The 14,185-nt window shown below is 31.4% G+C and overlaps 1 protein-coding gene across 4 annotated transcripts in view; it reads left to right on the top strand.

Moving 5' to 3' along the window:
- The window catches only part of pax3a (paired box 3a), a 58,954-nt gene that overhangs the window by 26,352 nt on the left and 18,417 nt on the right, over nt 1–14,185 (top strand). For all 4 annotated transcript variants that reach the window (XM_087238785.1, XM_087238784.1, NM_131277.2 and 1 more), the window contains exons 5-7: nt 8,268–8,467; nt 12,504–12,669; nt 13,844–14,064. In XM_087238785.1, the coding sequence (XP_087094911.1) occupies nt 8,268–8,467; nt 12,504–12,669; nt 13,844–14,064 (587 nt within the window). The remainder of the gene's footprint in view (nt 1–8,267; nt 8,468–12,503; nt 12,670–13,843; nt 14,065–14,185) is intronic.

Here is a 14,185-nt window from a genome sequence, read left to right as displayed (position 1 = left end):
AAGTGAGCACACCTGTTGCTTTAAAGCGATTAGTTGATGTTACTTAAATAAGTAAACCTTTTGCTTTTAAAGCGATTAGTTGACTTAAAAAATATTGAACCTGTCACTTTCAAAACAATTAGTTGACTTTAAAAAGTGAGTAAACCGGTTGCTTTTACTTAAAAAATTGGGTAAACTTTTTGCTTTTAAAGCACTTAGTTGACTTTACTTAAAAAGGAGTAAACCAGTTGCTTTAAGGCACTTAGTTGGCTTTACTTTAAAAAAAATAGTAAACCTGTTGTTTTTAATGCAATTAGTTGACGTTACATTAAAAAATGAGTCAACTTGTTTTTAAAGCAATTAGTTGACTGTACTTAAAATATTGGACCTGTTGCTTTCAAAGCGATTAGTTGACTTTAAGCAGTGAGTAAACCAGTTGCTTTTACTTAAAGTAAATAAACTTGTTGCTTTTAAAGCGTTTAGTTGACGTTACTTAAAAAAGAGAGTAAACCTTTTGCTTTTAAAGCGATTAGTTGACTTTACTTTAAAAAATATTGAACCTGTCACTTTCAAAGCGATTAGTTGACTTTAAAAAGCGAGTAAACCGGTTGCTTTTACTTAAAAAAGTGGGTAAACCTTTTGCTTTTAAAGCACTTAGTTGACTTTTCTTAAAAAGGGAGTAAACCAGTTGCTTTTAAAGCAATTAGTTGACTTTAAAAAGTGAGTAAACCTGTTGTTTTTCAAGCGATTAGTTGACTTTACTTTAAAAAGTGAGTGAGCCTGTTGACCTAAAATGATCAAGTAAACAAACTTTTTGCATAATTATACAAATTGAGTCAACTTGACAATTCCAAGCTGCAGCAGGTTTGCCCACATGTTTAAGTTAAGCAATCACGTGTTTTTAAAGTGTAAAAATGCTTTGAGCATTAATCTGAAATTTAGTGCGTTGCTTACAGAGTTTTATTTAGATTTTTATCAAGAGCACAAAAAACACTTAATACAATATATTCCCAGTTCATTTTCTGTCCAAAATATAGTTTTAGACCTTTTATATTTATATTTATTTTTAATATAAGCATTTCATTTCTACATATGCACATCAACTTTCAGGGTGTAGATTGCTCGCCTTATTAAATTGATCTTTTTTTTTCTCATTTTATTTTAACTTTAAAAAATCAGATTTTTTTTTAACTCACTACATGATTTAGTTTTTCAAATCAAAATGTTTTCACCCTAGCACTTATAGTTGATTTTAGGGTTGAATTTAGTTATATTTGAATTTGTAGGAATTTTTTTATTGCTATGCAGATAATTTGGTCGGCTCGTTACCTGTCTTGATTCCACTTTTTGTTCTTTTATTTTTGTATTGTTTGGTGGGTCTTCTTAATGAAAGATTTCCAGATAAAAGACAAAAGCCGCGTGACAAGTGACAGAGATGTGAAGTAGATGAGTGTGAGATGGAGATGATAGATGGCCTGAGCTGTTGGTGGTTTATTAGGCAGGTAATGCTGTGGGAAGTGGACACAGTATGAGTTTCCTCTCCTGCTGAAAGTCTTACAGTGATGCTCCTGAGCTCTTGTCAGCGTCGTCATTTTGCATTACGAGAACACTATTCCTTTGTTTGACTTTTTTATTTTTTGTTGTTGTAAATCTGATTATAATTTTGTCTCAATTAACACAATTACAGACTAAAAACCTTTTAAAAATGTATTTCCCATTGCCCCCTTTGAGAAACTTCAAACTTTTGGTTACTCTTGGAAAATTCAATGCATTTGCAAATGTAAAGCATGAGTAGATTTTTTAGTAATTTAATAAGTGTTTTAAGCATTCAGATAGAATCTTTTTAAATAAACTGTCTTTTTTCCAGACTTCCAGATTCTTTCTTTCTTTCTTTCTTTCTTTCTTTCTTTCTTTCTTTCTTTCTTTCTTTCTTTCTTTCTTTCTTTCTTTCTTTCTTTCTTTCTTTCTTTCGTTTAGTTTTGTTATTAAATTTAAGTGGTTGCTCTTAGGAAGATGCTAAGCTTGTGGTTGTTCAAGAACAATTTTTTTTCTCGCATTGATAGAAATGTCATATGAATTACAAGCAAACTGACAAATCTTATATTTGTATTTATTTTATTTTATTTTTTGATGTTATTTTATTATTTTTTTTAACATTTCTATTGTTTTTAGAGCTTGACTCTTGAAAGATTCGAGCTAATGAGGGACAATTTCTATTTTGTTTTATAAATGTTTTATTTAGCTTTTTCCACAGTGGTAATAATAAAAAAAAATCTACTGAATTATTGGTAAACTTACAGATTGGTTGTTTTATTATTATTATTATTATTATTATTATTATTATCATTTATTTATTTATTTATTTATTTGACATTTATTACTATGTTTACTAATTTATTTTATTGCATCATATAACATTAACAGCTTGCCCCCTTGAAGATTTTGATTATTTGGGTAAAATTCTGGTCGGTTTCTTTTCTTTGCACATTACTTTTCAACATTCAAAACATTTGAGTGGCATTTTCTGCATTTTTGCAATTTCAAGAAGTTTTGGAATTGTTAAATTGGTGAATTCAGTTCCTAATGTCCCACAAATCTTTATTCTGATCTCAAGTTGTTTGACAAAAATCCATGTCATGGTAAATCAAAAAAAGTCCATAAAAAACTAATGGTGTAATTTGCATAGGGTTTTTTCAGAGCGGGTTTTGGGAAGCTTTTATCACTACATGATCCAGAAAAAAATCTGCCATTTTCTAAAATGTTGTTTAAATATGCAAATCTTTATTCTGATCTGAAATTGTCATTTCATGTTAAAGCTGAAAAAAATCCATTTAAAATATCCCAGAATGCCAAATGATTTGAGTTTTAAGTGGCTGTTTAGCAAACATCAGTGCTTTAAATGGACATGATGGACGAGTCCGGGACTCCCAGTCATCTTAACCTCCAATCTCTATTCCCACACGTCGCACTCCAGTCCTGAAACCATTCCCCCAGGTGTCATTGAGCCTCTCTGTAACCCCCTGTCCGTGGAGGAGGAAGGGTTGGGTTCGGCCCCCCGCTGTCCCCCAGCAGAGCCCCCATTGCCCTGCGTCCAGCCCTCATTGTGCCCGGCGGCCCCCCCGCCCCCTGCCAGGCAGGTGACAGGGGCCTCAATGCTGCCCGGACCCAGCTCATGGAGCCTACAGATGGAGCGTGGAAATCAGACTCCAAAGAGCTCAGTCACCATTCTCACTAAACAGGCCAACAAAAGACTGCCAAAGAACTCCCCGAAAGAGATGGAGAGAGAGAAAGAGCCAAACGCAACACTGTCATTTACAGATTACAGTCACTAGTCACCTTTTTTTTTTTTTTTTTTTTGCTGTGGTAATGACAGAAATTAGACTTTTCAACTTTTTTTTTTGTTCATTTTTATATGCTTTTTTTTATTTTAATATTTGTTTTGTCTGACCTTTTGCAGTGTTGATGGAAGCTAAAATGAATTACAAGAAGATTGATTTTGCATTTTGAATTTGCTTATTTTTTATTTATTTGTACTTTATTTATGACTTTGCAGTAATAATTAAACATTTTTGTAAAAATGTTTTTTTTTTTGTTTTTCACATTTTGTTTTTATGATCTAATTCAATTAATTTAAATTGTGTTTTTATGCCATAATATTATTAGAAACTCTTTCTTATTTACTTAATTATTTAATTTTTAATTAATTAATTAATTAATTTATTTTTAAAATTGAACTGTTTTTGCATTAACTACCAGAAACTTCAGGGTTTAATGATCTTTTTCTTTGTTTATTTATATATATTTTAACTTTCTTTATTGTTTTCAGACATTCAAACACAAACACTAGACTTACAAATTTGGTCCAACAAACATTCACACCACAGCTAAAAATAAAACATGCAATATACAAACAATCCATACAGAAGTATAGTGATAATAGATTAGTACAATAATAAAATAAAAAAGATAAAATAATAAATAAATAAACAAACAAACAAACAAACAAACAAACAAACAAACAAATAAATAAATAAATAAATAAATAAATAAATAAATAAATAAATAAATAAAACAAACACTAATCTTCTGTTTTATCTAAATTATTTGGACTTTTTAATTAAATTTTGTCTACTTATATTATTTTATTATATTTTGCTTAATGGTAGAAATGAGAATATTACTTTTTTGTGTTCATTTTTGTTTGTTTTTTTAAAAATACTTTTTTCTAATTAAATTGTACTTTTATTTATTTTATCTATTTTAATTGTATATATATTTTTGGTTTATTATTTTATTTATGACTGCAGTATTAATCAAGCATTTCTACTGTATTTGCTTATTTTAATTTATTTTTATTTTTTTGTATGTAATTTGCCTAAAGTGGTAAATAAATAAAATGCATTTTATGACATTTTAAAGGGGTAAATTTGTTTTTGACATTTTATTTGCAAAATTAGCTTTTTCTATTAAATTTGTTTCTGTTTTTATGTCATAATATTAATAGAAACTCTTTTTTTATTCACTCATTTAATGATTTACTTTTTAATTAATGCATTTTTAACAATGTAACTGTTTTTTGTAGTAATGACAGGAACATTTAAATTAAATTTTATCTACTTATTTGATTATTTACATTTTTCTTGGCGATTTGTTTTCTTTTTTGTAGAAATATTTTTATTTTATTTTATTTTAGTTTATTGAATTTGACATTTTTCACTGCATTAAAGACTTAAAGCAAATCTGAAGGACGAAACAAAATCTGAGATGTTTTGCTTGTTCCAATATCATAAAGTCATTTGGAAGCCTTCATGCTTCGCCTTTTTATCACAAAACCTCCTGCCTCTGCAAACTTGATCTGATTGTTAGATTTCTGGATGTTGGCTTTGGCAGAACAGCATGTTTTTATATATTAACATTTTTTCCGTGAAGAAAATGATTGATACCATTTCCTCAAAAGCTGGCAGTTCATTCCAGGTGCCGTCTGCTGAAACTAGTCCAGACCTTTGGGCAAAATGGCATTTAAACAGACTTTTCTGTAGCATTAAAGAATGGAAAAGTGCTAGAGGACAGTTATTTCTCTCTCTTTCCTTTCCAATTCCCATGAGCTGCCTGGAGAAATGAACACTGGCACTGGGGAACAGCATTTCCTGAGTGGCTTCAGGGTGGAGAACCAATGCTTTGCTTTTAGTGATCACTTTACTCTTAATTAAACCTCAGAATCTCTCTTTGTTCTTCACCCTGCAGATTTGCTGGAAAATTCACAAGAGTTTGTGAAATTCACTTTTACTGCATGTCAATAGAGGAAAAATAATTAACAGTTGTGACCAAAATTCTCCAGCTTGTTGAATACATTAAGAATTACAGACATATGTTGCAATACATGTTTATAAAATGTTATGTTTAAATATGCAAATGATGAATTCTTTAATAAAAACAATGGTCTAACTTGCATTGGTTTTTACAGAGGGGATTTTGGGAATATTATTCATCACTACATGATTCAAAAAAACTATTTTCAGTACAGGTTTTCTGAAATGTAATGTTTAAATTTGCAAATGAGTCATTTTTAATGAAATAGGTGCTAATTTATAAACATTTCTAGCATGACGTGAGGAATTTCAAATGAATTAAGAATTCTTGTTTTATTTATATTGTCATTACAGTCAAAGGTTTTTACACAGAGGAATTTGGAGAATTTATTTCTTATGACTCCATATTTCAGAATTTTTATCTTTATTTTTTATCAGAATTTTTAAAATTCTTATCCAAAATTATTAGAGTACAACATTTTTTTTTTTATATAATCATATAATTCTTTAAGGCCTATGGGGTTCCCTGGGGGGACAATCTTCCCACTTATCCAATCATTGCTTAGTTTGATTTGTCTCATGGAAGTACAGAAAGGCCTTAGAGGGTACAGCAAAGCCTTTAGCTATACAGCACAGTTGGGAAACTTACTGTCAACTAGAAGAGGGTGTCACAGACTGGGAAAGAGTATGACAGAACATTTTTACTTCATCTAAAAATCTCAATCACCAACTCATTCACTATAACTTTTGTCATAGAGCCTACTGGATCCCACTCAAAAGACATATTATCATTGTGCCCTTTAGTCCTCTCTGTGTTGAATGTCCTGATTAGGAACTTGGATCTTTTTTTCATATGATGTGGGAATGTGGAAAAGTACAAACATTTTGGAATGAGGTCTTTGTTAGCCAGTAAATTTAATGGCGAATATTTTACAGTGTGTTCTTCACACTATAGGAAATAAATACTGCTGGGCGAAAGCAAAAAGCAGTAAGTTAACATTTTTTTAAAAATGAGTTATCAATACTGTTGGAATATTCAGGAGCAGCTTTATCACATGGTTATATGTCTTCAGCCAATTTTGTTTGTGTTTGTGTGTCCTAACTATAATTTTAATGTGATTTTTCACTTTTCTTTAATTAAGCTCTTTTGCATTTGTAGGCTGGAATAGTTCTTTTGAGAACCATTGGTTGATTCTTTGGGAGCCACAAATGGTTCTTCTGTGGCATCGCTGCAAGAACCCCCTTATTGACCTCATATTTTTAGAAGAATAGCTTGGTTTATTTAGCACCACCCCCCAAATAAAAAGTAAAACTGTAGTTATTTTAATAGTAGTAGTTATAGTAGAAATTATTATTAAAGGAAAATATTGCCGTGCGTAAAATTCTGCTGAAACTCAAGCGAACGTTTTAATGACATTTTAGTGTCTACAGATGCGATTTCACTCTCCGAAGTCTGTGCGTCTTTCGCCGTTTTTTGTTTTCAACCATATGGGGTGAAAATGGAAGAGTGAGCAAACAAGAGAACGGAGATGGCCAGTGTCAGACGAAGCAGATGTGGCGTTGGCGAGTTTTGGATGGGGGCTTTCGAGGCGTATTACTGGACAATAGCTGGCTGTCACGCTAGTTTGAGGAGCCTAATCATTTGATAGGGCCCCCTCCTCTGGGTACAGATTCCCTGAGCTTTAGAGCACTCACACTAACATTCTCTTCTGCTGAATTAACTACGAAAGAAGCTCTCACCCCGTTTCAACTTTACCACAAATAATACCTGAGTATGAGTGCGTTTATGTATGTAAATAGAGTCAACATTAGAGATGCTGGACTTTACTGCTTGGGGAACTCAATGTGAAATGACAGTACATTTAGTGATTTTATATATGAATGACTTTGCAGGTGGGTTATTGAATTGCATTTATAAATTAACTTTTCTGTCTTGTTTTTCCACCCAAGTATTTTTCTTAGTTTTTTATCATTTAATTTAATTTAATTTGCAATCTTATTGGCATTTTGGTCAATCAATTTTAATGAAATGTTTTTGTTTTGTTTTGTTTTAATTTTGTTTTTATTTAATTTTATTTTTTATTGTTATTAAAATTTTAGTTTATTTAATGTTCTATTTTATCATTTTAATTTAATTTTAATTTATTTTAATTTCATTTATTTTATTTTTTATTTTATTTTTATATTTTCATATTTTTTATTTTTGTTATTTCCACATTTCCACATATTTTAAATTTTGTTAATTTTATTTTAAATTTTATTATTTTAAATTTTATTTAATTTAAATTTTTTTGTATTATTTTAAATTTGTTTTTTATTTTATATTTTTATATTTTTGTATTTATTTTATTTTTACATTTTTATTTTACTTTTATTTTTTATATTTTATTTTACTTTTGTTTATTTTGTTTTATATTTTTACATTTTTAATTTTAATTTTATTTTTGTTTATATTATTTTACGGTATAATTCTTAATACTTTTCAAACAATTTTTATGTTAAGTTTTTTAAAATTTATTTTAATTTTGTTTATTATTTTATACTTTATTTTATTTTTATTTTCTATTTTCTATTTTTTTATTTTTATTTAATTTATTTATTTACAATTTTTATATTTTATATTTTATTTTACTATATATTTTTTACTCTTTGTTTTTATTTCATTTTAAATTCCTTTATTTAATTTAATTTAATTTTGTATTTTTATTTTGTTTTAATTTTTTTATTTATTTTATATTTCAATTTAATGTAGTTTAATTTAATTTTGTTTTATTTTACAAAACACTCTTATTTGTAAAAGGACTGGGGTTGTCAATGCATGATAAAAATGTCATTAAAAATAATCAGCATTCACGTTATATAAGCAACTATATATCTGTTCTAAAACCATACAATATAAATGAGAAACGGACCCAATTTGAATTAACATGAAGGTTTTTGCTTGACTTATAATAATCTCATTTCATTTTTACTTTGCAGCAAGCCACTCTGATGAGGGCTCAGATGTGGACTCAGAGCCTGGTTTACCATTAAAGAGGAAACAGCGGCGCAGTCGGACCACGTTCACAGCCGAGCAGCTAGAAGAGCTGGAGAGAGCCTTCGAACGCACACATTACCCTGATATTTACACCAGAGAAGAGCTCGCCCAGAGAGCCAAACTCACAGAGGCACGAGTGCAGGTACATAAAAACACAAGCCTTCATTTCAAACCCTTTTACAATCCGATTAAAAAAAAGTAGGGATGTTTTGTAAATTGGAGTTGAATTCTCTTTAAAGAAATACTTTTTGCACTTTTAGTTTGACTATTTCTGAACTCATTCATCACTTTTAGCTTAGCTTAGCACAAATCATTGAATTGGATTAGACCATTAGCATCTCACTCAAGAAAAGGTAAATTTTCTTATTAAAAGCTTGAATCTTTTAAAGTTATATCATGTACTGAGACCGACAAGAGACCGAAAAGTTTCTATTTTCTAGGTCGATATGGCTAGAAACTACTTTCATATTCAGGTGTAGTATACAAAGAACTTTGCTGCAGTATCATGGCTACAGAAGACACAGTGATATTAAGCAGCACCTGAATATAGTCCCCAGCTAGGTAACAAAGTAATATCACTATGTAATATTATATCAGATATAAAAATCCCCTGTTAGGGTGAAGGTTTTCAAAAATGCTAGGGTATGTGTAGCTGCGTAGCCTGTGTAGTTTTTGCCTGGTCTTAGCATTGTTTTGTTTGTCTGGCATTATTGTTAGTCACAGTTTTTGTTGTTTACAAGATGCGTGTCTGTGTAATAGCCGATGTGTCATGTTGACAGCCAACTAGAACTGATAATAACCATTTTTGAAGCTTCTGATTGGCCAACATGACTTTATATTTAGAGGTATATCGCCTCCTGTTGCTTTGGCATGCTCCTGACAGTGTTTTATAGGGTGTTTTTGTGTTGACATTTTTTTTTTTAATGAAGGAGGAAAATTCTGTCTACAAAAATACTCATACAATTTAAGACCAGCCTTAGTCTGAGTAGAGCAAAGCAGGCAACTTCTGCTGAAAGTGCATAACCTTTGAGCCCTTATATGACATGCTGTGGTGTTAAATACTTTTAGAAATACAATGTATTTGGTCAATTAAAATATTGCAAACCTTTTCTTTGCACTTTTATTGTTTCACTAAAGGTTAAAGGGAGTTCAAGTTCACCCAAATATGAAAATGTACTCACTATTTACCCACTATTAAGTGGTTTTAAACCCTTATTGGTTTCTTTAATCTGTTGAACTCAAAGTTCAGTTTTTCCACCCAAGTATTTTTAATTTCTTTTTGGTTTATTGATTATTTAATCTAATTTAATTTCAAAACTTGTTGCTCTGAAATACAAAAAGTGGCATTTTGGTTTTTTATTTTATTTTATTTTATTTTATTTTATTTTATTTATTTTTGTATACTTTAATTTAATTTATTCTATTTTATTATATTTTTATATATCTAATTTTATCTTTTATTTTATATTTTTAAATTGTAATCAAATAAAAAAAAAATATTTAGTTTATTTTGTTTTATTTTAATTTCTTTTATTTAAATTAATTTTATATTTTTATGTATTTAATTTTATATTTGTATATATTTAATTACATTTTATTTCAAGTGTCCTTCTGTAATACAAAAGTGCAATTTTGTTCTTTTATTTGTAAAAGGAATGATGTCAAGGACTGGGGCTGTCAATGCATGATAAAATTTTTTTAAATTATCTGTTGAACACAAAATAAGATATTTTGAAGAAAGCTGACAACGTTCTACCATCTGTGGTACGCAAAAGAAGATGTTTTGAAGAAAGCTGGCAACCAATGACTTCAATAGTATTTATTTTTTCTACTGTGGAAGTTAATGGTTACAGGTTTCCAGCTTTCTTTAACATATCTTATTTTGTGTCCAACAGATGATAGAAAGATGAACAAGTTCGGAACAAGTGAAGAGATTTTTCAGTGAACAATCCCTTTAAAGAGAAATGACACATTCCTAATCTTTTAGCATTTTACAAAACCTCCCCCCTATTTTTCCGGAATTTGGTTTGTACTCTGTTTTGCTCATTATGTGACCATATCAACATTGGTACATTGTTTTGCCTGCAATTTGCAAAAATGATCACTCCACACTCATTCTTGTTAATCTCATCAGCAATAAGAGAATATAAATGTTGTTTTACAGTGTGGGACTAAATTTACCAGCATTTAGCCCTGCACCCCTGCCCTGAAGTCACATGACACTGCCGCATAAACACAGGCTTCTTTGTGCCGCGTCTGACCTCTTGTTATTACTGTAGTATTCTGTCGCAGAAAACCCCCCAAAACAGAACCTTTTAATAAACTCTATTATTAAGTCCTTCTAACCCAATTAAAGCAGAACCCGTGACATGATGTCATGGCTTTTTAATGAGCACAGATGTTTCGATCGCAATCAGACCAAACAAGCTCGGAGCTACTGAACACACAAAGAGTGCCTGTGTAAACCGAGACTCATCACACACACAAACACATTCTTATAGGAATAATAATGCAGGCTCATATCTGATTCCTCAATAAACCGGAAGTCCACGGCATTTTCTGCAGTTTAAATGAAGCCTTGTCATCGCTAAAGTCAACATTTTCTCTTTATTTCAAATATATAACCAGCCCAAACAAATGTAATTCACCTAAATGTTTGACACACACACATAGCCTGTACTGTGCCACTGACACACTGATTTACTAACGGTGACAAAGTGAAAATATAGGCTATTGTCATTTCGAAATGACAGAAAAACGCAAACCGTGGTGAATACAACACACGAAATAAAACACAAACGGCTCGCGATAAGAATGAACAGCAAAACAGCCAGCAGAGTATCAATAACAGACTTTTATTGGTCATTTTTGTAAATTGCACGACTTTCATACCTGTTAAGTTTCATGCCAGTACTCTGGTTTGCTCTCTCTCTCTCTCTCTCTCTCTCTCTCTCTCTCTCTCTCTGTGTGTGTGTGTGTGTGTTAAAGAGCCGCTGAGCTAACAGCTGACAGGCCGGGAACGCACAAACACACAGTATTTCTGACGGCAGACACGTGAACTAGGAGAACGTTTTTCTCGTATTCCTGACGCGCTTGAACCACATGTGACAGATTATAACGGCTTTAACAGACACATTTCTAAGTTGTGTGTCACAAAAACACTCTGTTATCCATTAAAAACGTTATTGAAATTGATTTTCGGAGCGCAAATTACCAGTTGTACACGCTGTAAACAGAAGTTTTTAGCATTCTACCGGAAGACGCTGGTCGCTATGGCGCCCTCCATGCAGCAGCCATGAAAAAGGTCTATAAATTCGACACTGTTTGTATGTGTGTGTTTGTGTGTCTGGGTATGGTTTTAGATCTTCTGAGTGTGCAGTCTATAACATTTTTAGGTTGAAAAAGATCCATAATAAATTTTTAAGCGAATACATAACCAGCCAATGTTCAAATTTCCTTACCTTGACCATCCGGTATTACTGTTTTTTTATATTTGAGTCAAACTGGAAATATGAGCTTGTCATTAGGTCACATCTTTATACATTAGACTACATTGTATGTGAAGATCATTTATAGCCTTTTTATCAATTTATTTATATGAAATTGGAACGATATGCCAATTAGACAGAAGTGAAACTGAAATCTACAGGTAATGTTGGAGTCTTGCAGTGCTGTTGTTAAGATTAAAGTAGCCTACAGTGTTTGTGATCCCACTAACCCGGATGTATTTTTTGCGGCCGTTCGCTGTAGGCTTTGCTAAGCTAACTTTGTAAAAGCCAATGTCTCCCTTTGTGTTGAACTTTGAGCATCTTACATTCAGAGATGTTGTTTATTTTCACACATTACACATCAGCTAAAGTTTCAAATACGAGATTGTAGTGGACCACCCCTTTAAAGGGAGATTTCTCCCAAAATAAAACATTTGGTCATTATTTACTCATCCTCTACTTGTTCCAAATCTGAGTTTTATTCTTCTGTTGAACACAAAGGAAGAAAATCTGAAGATTGTTGGAAAAAACAGCCCTCGCCTTGATTTTTTCAGCATTCTTCTGAATATCTTGTTTTGTGTTCAGCTGAAGAAAGACATTCATTATAGTTTAAAACCACTTTATATGGATCAGGACATTTTATTAAAAGCCCTTTAATAAAAGTATGTTTGTTGTTTTCTTGTCCTGCAGGTCTGGTTCAGTAATAGACGAGCTCGCTGGAGGAAGCAGGCGGGAGCCAATCAGCTTATGGCATTTAATCACCTGATACCTGGTGGTTTCCCTCCCTCTGCCATGTCGAGTCTACAGCCTTATCAGCTGGCGGACTCTCCTTATCCTCCATCGTCTATTTCACAAGGTGAGAAGTGTAAAGCAGAGTGATGTACTGCCGTTCAAGAGTTTGGGCTCAGGTTTAAGTAAATTATTACCATTGTTTCCAAAATATGTTTATAGTGAAGACATTATGGTCTTCATGGGACTACATTTTCTGCTTTTTTCCACATTTATTTTAAGATACAAAAAATAAATAGAAAAGTAATAGTTTTAACTTTCTTATGTCACTAATCAGACCCTTTTGCTTGCAATTCTTAGTTTATATATTAAAATATTCATTTTTTTCACTATGATTGAGGGGAAAAGTCAGAATTGCAGGACATAAATAGGTGATTTTATGTTGCAGTATATTTTCTAGAAGTAAAATGTTTCAGTTTTATATAAATGTCCTTTCCTGACATTATTTTCTATGGAGACAGATCAGTCTCAAAATAATACAAAATTCAACACAATTCACATTTACAAAATCCAATTTGTAAACACACAATTTGTGAATTCAAAAGTAAAAATCATAAATATTTTCTCCAAATAAATTGGATTGGCATATTTTTAAATTATGTTTTGACTTTCAAAATTGGATTTGTGTATTTTTGAATCGTGTTTTTATTTTACAAAATGGATTTGAGTATTTTTAAATCGTGTTTTGAGTTTATGAATTGGATTTGTTTAATTTTAAATCGTGTTTTTATTTTACAAAATGGATTTGTGTATTTTTAAATCGTGTTTTGAGTTTACGAATTGGATTTGTGTAATTTTAATTCGTGTTTTTATTTTACAAAATGGATTTGCGTATTTTTAAATCATGTTTTGATTTTACAAATTGGATTTGTGTATTTTTAAATCGTGCTTTGAGTTTACGAATTTCACTTGTGTACTTTTGAATCGTGTTTTGAATTTACGAAGTAGATTTGTGAATTTATAAATCGTGTTTGATATTAACATATTTGATTTGCATTGTTTTGAATCGTGTTTTGAACCTCCAAATTGAATTTTATAAATGTAAATTATGCTGTGCATGTATGAATTTTATTTTGTAAAAGTATTGTTTTTGAGACTGATCTGGCTCCATATTTTCTGCACCTGTAAATCTGAAATCTTTGAAATGCTCTTAGAAACATCTCTCTTCCAAAAGGCCTTTTATCATTAGTTTTTATTAAGCACAAATAATTTTCTAAATTTCTTATCCCTTCTCTGTTCAGTCTCGGAACAGCCCAGCACTGTGCACAGGCCCCAGCCTCTTCCCCCCACCTCAGTGCATCAGTCTGGGCTTGGCAGTGGACCGGGGGCCCAGGAGGGGAGTTCGGCCTACTGCCTCTCCTCTGGACGTCACGGCTTCTCTGGTTACTCAGATGGATATGTGGCCGCACCGGGCCACGCAAACCCAGTGAACCCCTCCATCAGCAACGGCCTCCCATCACAGGTCAGTATCACGTCATGTAAATGCTTTGGAAAAAACAGTATATATAGGGTGTCCGCACGGTCTCAATAAGTCTTAAATTCACTGAAATATGGTGTTGTAGGTCTTAAATACTTTTAAACAG

Source organism: Danio rerio, chromosome 2 (assembly GCF_052040795.2).
Source record: "Danio rerio strain M-AB ecotype USA chromosome 2, GRCz13ab, whole genome shotgun sequence".
Lineage (NCBI taxonomy): Eukaryota > Metazoa > Chordata > Actinopteri > Cypriniformes > Danionidae > Danio > Danio rerio.
The sequence above is the reverse complement of the archived record's forward strand: the minus strand, read 5'-3'. Positions and strand labels throughout refer to the sequence as shown.